The 7217-nt window shown below is 32.8% G+C and overlaps 1 protein-coding gene across 1 annotated transcript; it reads right to left on the reverse strand.

Moving 5' to 3' along the window:
• Positions 1-1089: 1089 nt before the first annotated feature.
• LOC134231745 (retinoblastoma-like protein 1) lies at positions 1090-6224 on the reverse strand (the record flags this gene model as incomplete). Its single annotated transcript, XM_062713708.1, has 14 exons — positions 1090-1736; positions 1858-2022; positions 2463-2522; positions 2608-2762; positions 2850-2967; positions 3074-3145; positions 3461-3640; positions 3760-3870; positions 4145-4374; positions 4627-4819; positions 5177-5297; positions 5512-5594; positions 5692-5838; positions 6143-6224. Coding segments are annotated over 14 exons (1918 nt in total), but the record flags the coding sequence as incomplete, so codon positions are not given.
• Positions 6225-7217: the final 993 nt, after the last annotated feature.

Here is a 7217-nt window from a genome sequence, read left to right on the forward strand (position 1 = left end):
TAATCTACATTAAGTCAAGAAGCTTTCATATAAATTTTATTTTCCTTACTTATCTCCCCTTGGAAAACGTGTGGCCCTTCATTTGAACTATACTCATAATTTTTATAAATCATTGCATTACCAAACAGACATCTTAAAAGAAACAGATGATTTTGACTCTGACATTAAGTAACTTTTAAACAGTTAAAAATTAAACTAGTATACCAAAATTTGGCCTATATAAAAGAAAAGTCCGGAAAACCAAGTGAAATAAACCCACTGACAGGAGCAGATACTAAATCTAAATTAATACCCTCCAGTTTTACCAGTTGGGGACTGACAACAAATCAATGAAGAAAAAAATCTTTGTATATTTTATTTACTATGACATTTTTCATATTGTGATTCCATTCATAACAATTTTTTTCTTCAAATATTCATAGTTAAAGAAAAGGTTGCACTAAATTTAACAATTTATTGACCTTAAATTAATATGCAAATATTTTTTAAAAATTTTATGTAATATTAATTTGACAATATATATTCAACAAAGAGCACCATATAAATATTATTTCAAAACAAGATGTGTTGAGGAAACACAAAACTTTCACTCCCCGAGATTCCACAGTAAAACCTATCAAATTTTTCACCGATATGGACAGAAAGATGGAGACATTTCATTGGCATATTCTCAGAACAAAAGACTACGTTATAGAACTTTTACACATTTTAAAAACAATTATTCTAAGAAAATGAAATCTGCAATTGCTTTGTAGAAAAGAGATAGTTTTTGTAAGATTCAAATTAGAATTCTACAATGAAATGTTGAGGAAAAGAAATTGCCAAAAATAATCAGTTACAGGGATTTATCACCTTCTCTGACATACATACATGCACATGAACATTCTGTAAGTATACACAGATAGGACTGAAATGAATCAAGACATCTTTAAAAAAATGTATACTAGTAAGAAAAACATGATTTGACAAAGTTTTTCCACAAATTCTCAAAATTAAAATGGCATTTATGCATTTTATAAAATGCTAAAAATTGGATAAATATGACGTTTACAAATAAAATACTTCCAAAGGAAATTCATTTTCATATTGTTTATAAAAAAAAAAATCCCTGACTATACAAAATGATACTGTACACATATTTACACACTGTACAAAAATACAGCAAAATTGATCAGCACAATTCCAAAGAGAATTCCATTCCTATGTAAACTGTTCTTACATCTACTATACATATCTGCACATTGTGTGATTTACAATGAATTGTACACATAATGGACAATTGATCAAAATAAGATGAGTTAATTCAATGTTTGTTTTATCTAAATGAGTTTTACTGAAGATTGCACACTGAAAATTACCAAACAAGGACTTAATCTACATTTTGCATGAATATTCCTGGGACTACCATTCGTAGGATATTGCATTTAAAATAATACATATTGAACTCGTCCTTGTTTTTCTATTGATCCATTCAATTTAACAGAAAAAAATTCTTGAGATCGGTATGACAGAATAATGACAGAAGAAGAGATGAATTAGTCCAGTTTCAGGACGCTGGCTTCCTGTCTGTCGCTGCTAACGTTCTGTAGCCTTTTTAAGAAGGAGTATGTACACAGCTGTTTGGTCTGTGGAGCATCCTCCTCTTCCATGGTGACATCCAGTTGACGTTTACCCAGAATCTTCTTACCCTCCCTAAAGTCTTTCATTTTTATCATGTTGTTAATGGCCCTTAAATCCTATCAAAACAGGAATGGATTATATATTTTAAAAGACATTTTCAGTTTCCATACTTTTCCTTGCTAAATACGACTTATTTTGGTACCAAAAACTATATACATGTATTTAATTTACATGTACCTTTGCAGGACTCTTTTGAAAAGAGTAAGACAATCCAGTTGCCATGGGTGTTGCATGTAAGGTTGGTTTGTGCGGAGAGAGATAAATAGGGTGTTTACTGGACACTCGCCTAGGAGAGGCTGACTGACTTTTGACCACTGGTAAAGGTGACAGAGGTGGACAATCCTGTAATAATATACGTGGATCAATACCAATAATGTAGCAAAACAGCTTTCGCAAAACATAAACCTGAATGTGACATACCATGGTAATTACAGTGCTTTGAATATTTAAAGCAACTTCTTTTGATATTCAAGCAGTGTTCAACTACTTTTCTGGGTGACACAGAGGATACTACTCAACCTCCTACTCCTATCATAATTAAATCAATGGTTGTGCATAATAAGTGAATAGTTATCTCAAAATAATTTTATAATGTATCTTCTTTTATTTACTTTGATTTAATTTGGCACTCCATACATATTACTTTACAGGAATGTCAATTTCTGAATATACATGTAATTTTGTTCCTAAATGGAAGCCAAGTCATCATCTCAGGAACATTGTTTTTATAGATATACAGCAAACTTTCTATTCAAAGACACTTAGTTTCAAATAATACTTACCTTAGAATTCTTTTGAGCAGAAAACTTCTGTGCAAACTTTTTAACTTTCTCTACGAAAACCTACAAGAAATGATGTAAAGCTAAAAATTGTTTCATTCCCAGAAAACATTTCCTCAAAATCAACATGCTTTGAAAAATAAGTTACCCTATTGTAGAACATGATGAGATCACCCCTCTCCTCTCCTTCCTCACCCCCACTAGCAGACTGAATCAGAATGGTGGGGGTAGGGGGGTGGCTCCCGGGGTGAGGGGTGGGGAGCGTACTTGTTGATCTCATTGTTGACAATTTTTCTGATCTCTCTGAGAAAAGAAAGTATATGACCTCTGAAATAGCAGTTCAGTAGAAGATAAGACATGTTTAATCATCAATTCTATTCTATGCCTTACTTTTATCTGTGTTCTCTACGTTGACTGGGGAAGATTGGCCACTTGTGCCATTCTTACTGCTGTCACTCTCTCCCGATTTCCTTCTAGAGCGACATTTCAGTAGAACACTTCTGTAAACCTGCAAAAATAAGAAAGAGAAGATTGAGTGAAAGATAAGAATATAAAGAATATAAATTCTTCACTCCTCGATTCTAATAAGGAATGCTCCTCCCAGCAGGACTTACGTGACTTTCAGCTTGTGGCTGTAGTCTGTAACATCGCATGATGTCTGTGAAAGACTGTGGATGGTCTGATACCTACAACAATTATAAATCTTATTCATAGCAATAGAAATTTGAATCCTTAACTCACTATTGAACAGATATTTCCTGCTGTGTTAAGTAATTTGAACAAATTACAAAATTTTAAACTACATGCATTTATTTCGTTTTTTTTTTTTTTCAACCAATTATATTTACACACAGAAACATGAAAGGACTCAACTTTAAGATTTTGAGTTTTAATTCCTGTAAAACCTTCCTAAGATACTAGTGTAAAATTTAGTAAAATAGTACTGAATTTGTTTTTGTGGTGTTCTTACTTTTAGTATCACTTTCATTATCATTCCTTACCTTAGCCATTACATAAATTGCACACATAATAATTTGGTCAATGTGTCTATCCATCATCAACTCCACATGGTTAACAAGAACATACTCAAAACAAGTCCACATTTTCCTCCTAAGATCAATGTCATCAATGTATAATTGTTCACATAAATCTCGTAATCTCACACTAGCCAAATGATATAGCTGAAAAGGATAAACAAAGAACTTATAAACAAAAATAAGCCTCAAAGTAAAATTTCAATCATAAAATCATTTATAAATTTTAAGTTTTTCAAACATATCAAAACTACTGTATACAAAACCTTTCTGAAGAAGAGAGCCAATGAGCCTGTTTTCTTGGGTCTATTTTTAGCAGGGTCTTTTTTGTCATCTTTTGCTCCTGAATGGATTATTGTATGGACTGGGATGAGAATCTGAGACAAAAAAAAATCATATTGATTTTAATGGCTCCTTAATTCAATGTACCTGTTCCTGAACATGTTGAAAACAAGTCTCATTTTTTTTCCACTACAGTTTATACACCAGAATTCAATTCAAAAATATTTATAAGAAGGTAGTTATCAGGGGATATTCATATATATAAAATGACACTTAAGTATATATAATAGAATAAAATGACAATTTTTAAAAAACTGTTAGGTAAATTGTCTCTGGCAATCTCCTTGGACTGTGACTTTTGCCCCGTACCTGTCTTCCATCGTTTGTCTGAGCCTGTTGGAAGGCTATAATCTGTGTGGTCTTGGTCCCTGAACTAGTGTTATTTTCTGTGGGAGTATTCTCTGAGGACAATGGTACAGGCAGTGGTGTATCGAGCGGCTGGGTCAGGACACTGAATAGTCGTCTTTTGGCACTCCCTGGTGACGGCGAGCTGAAGCGATCGGCCGCTGAGACACCTGCTGGAGGGGACATCAAGGGATCTGTGGATAATCCAAATCAAAATGTAGATTACTGTTAGCAGGTGTTAAGAATTCAAAAGGAAAGTACTTTTACATCTTGAAAGTATTACCTGAACATTAATTCAAGATAAACAAAACCACAAGTTAGAATTATTCATTTCATAACCACCACACCCCCTCCCCCAAAGTCATGACAATAATTTGAATACATCTGATATTTTAGAAAACATATGTTTTCTTATAGAGAAAATGTTGCATTTGTGACAATGTTACCTTTCTTTGGTTGTTGTGGCTGAGTTTCTGTTACCCTGATGACCGCCGGATGTTTGACGGGTGAGGCTTTCACCCCATCATGGTCGTTGGGCAGCACGACATCCTCACAACCTGGAACACTACTTTCCTTGATGGCATCCCACAATGGAGAGTCACTCCGCCAAGCCAGGCTCTCTAGAATACTTTCTTCAATCTAAATGAATATAACCAGCATTGTAATTTATGACTTATTATGTATTTGTATCTCTATAATTTTCTTATTCTTAAAACCCAGACAACAATGCAAAACGTTTTTTTTTTTTTAGTTTATTTGGTTTAATTTTATTCAAAAAAACATTGATTTTTTAATCAACAGAATACATGTATTGGCAATCAAATGTTTCCATCAGGACTTGCAGAATACAAATATTTTGATTTATTGTTTTTTTTTTTGTAAATCATTTAATGACAGTGATCTCCGAGCTACTGAGTCATAATGTATCTACTCAAATGATTTTCTTTATATTCACTCTGTTCAAGACCTTTTACAGGAGAGATAATTCAGACTTACATGATTGAGATGTTTGACAACATCTCGAGATAATCCTTCTTCTGTTCTGATAATTATCTCTATCACTTTGTAAAAATGGTAAGGACTGAGGTTGAAGATTTCCACTATCCAAGGAAAGGACCTAAAAATACATCACTTTCATTGTACATGCCTTTAGTTGTAATATTTCATACAATTATCACTGCACTTAGATAATTTTCATAATCTCTCTGTTTGAAAAATTCAAATATTTCAAATAAAACAATTTATATCTGTATGTACAATATTAAATAAGACCCAGCATATGGAGATTTCCAAAACATATCTTTAGAGATTTTTCAATACATATAACTCACCTCTGAGAATTGTAGGAGAAGATAACAATTTCTAAACAGCAAGCAAACAATGTTCTATGAAATATATCTTGCTCCATCAGAGTCTACAAATAAAATACAAATCCATTATAAGCATAGTCCATTTAATACCTCAATAATCATCTATAAATCTCAAGACCAATTCAGTTTGAAGTCACTTACCGCTAGGGCTGCTTTGCCTTCTTTGTTATCCATCCTCTTTCTCTCATTAAACAGTATACTTTCCACCATTTTGTAGTATAGACATTCTCCTAACTGTAGCCGTTTCTGGGCAAACTCAATCTGTGAACCTGCATGGTCCTCAGTTTCCTTCAAATACATAAATATTTTTCACTCATATTCAGTCAGGTTTCTTTCCCTAGTGTCTTCAAAATGACCTGTAATAAGTTAGCCTTTACATCTCCTTGGTATCCCCTCGCAACAGATTTGTGGTATATATTAATGAAATTATGTGGTTTATTGTGGGTGAGTGAATTAGCAATCTTCAAAACGGTATTGAAGTAATTTGCATTTGGATCGATGTCGAATGCTGCCTTGCTCCTCTTTGAGGTGCCCTTGTTACTAGAGGGCTAATATACCCACTGAATATAATAGATCCTTATTTATAACTTACCTGTACATAATGGTTGCAGAAAATTTTGCCCATTTCATCAAGTCTTTCCATAATTTTTGTTTTGGGATCTGTGCCTATTTCACTAGAACAATAATTCACATATTAAGCATGTTAAGTACACTGAATATACACAATTACTTACTAAAACATGAACTGTATGCAGGCAGCTTCTATCAATAGGGCTGATTCAGATTGTGCACTTTAATTGACATGACATACTACTAACTACATAAATGTTCATAGGAACTGAGCAAACTACAAATTGAGGAGTGTTGAGGTCAGGGCCACTGCAATTGTTAAGGTCAGAAACTTTTGATAAAATTCAATAAATTTCAGCAATTTGCATCATTGTATGGGCATCAATAAAAAGTAATCAATAGTTTCTTTGAGTGAATTGCAAATTAAAGTACAGTAAGGTCAAAGGAAAAGTCAACGTAAAAAAAAACAACAACAAAAAAAACATCTGAATAGCTGTCATTTACATCTACCAGTGTATAGAGTTTGATAAATTTATGTTGAATAGCTTCTTTGAAACTAAGGCTTAACACAAAGTGCAATAGACATATGGAAGATGGACATGACAAACATTATATCTCAATCTGTAGCTAAGAGTTACAAACTCCTCAATTTATTCTTGTCACTTTGCCTTGATCTGTACTTAATATAGAATTTTCATTACCAGAGTCCACCCTAGCAAATATAACTTAGATGTGGGGCCAAATTACACTAATTCATTTCATATGATTCTTTGCCAATATTTTATTGAAAGAATATTGAAGTTCCCCTACCGTTTATGTGTTCTGTAGCATCGACACATGTAAAATGAATGCAGAACTTTGGTACACAAACAAACTGCATTTACTTTATGATCTTGTTTCAGATCCATCAGAAAATTACACAACAAAGAGAATTATTCTCAAATAAATCTAATATTCATACCAAGGCCACCATTTGTCAATACTGGAGATAAGTACAGTTACACACATGAATAAAAAATATCATATGTATCTTTTAAATTGTTAATTCTGTTTTAATCAGTTTTTCAAGATCAAACATAGAGAAAGCCAATTTAAAC

The sequence above is a fragment of the Saccostrea cucullata genome, unplaced genomic scaffold (genome assembly GCF_032062105.1).
Source record: "Saccostrea cucullata isolate Sc308-1 unplaced genomic scaffold, CSIRO_AGI_Scuc_v1 ctg4388, whole genome shotgun sequence".
Taxonomy (NCBI): domain Eukaryota; kingdom Metazoa; phylum Mollusca; class Bivalvia; order Ostreida; family Ostreidae; genus Saccostrea; species Saccostrea cuccullata.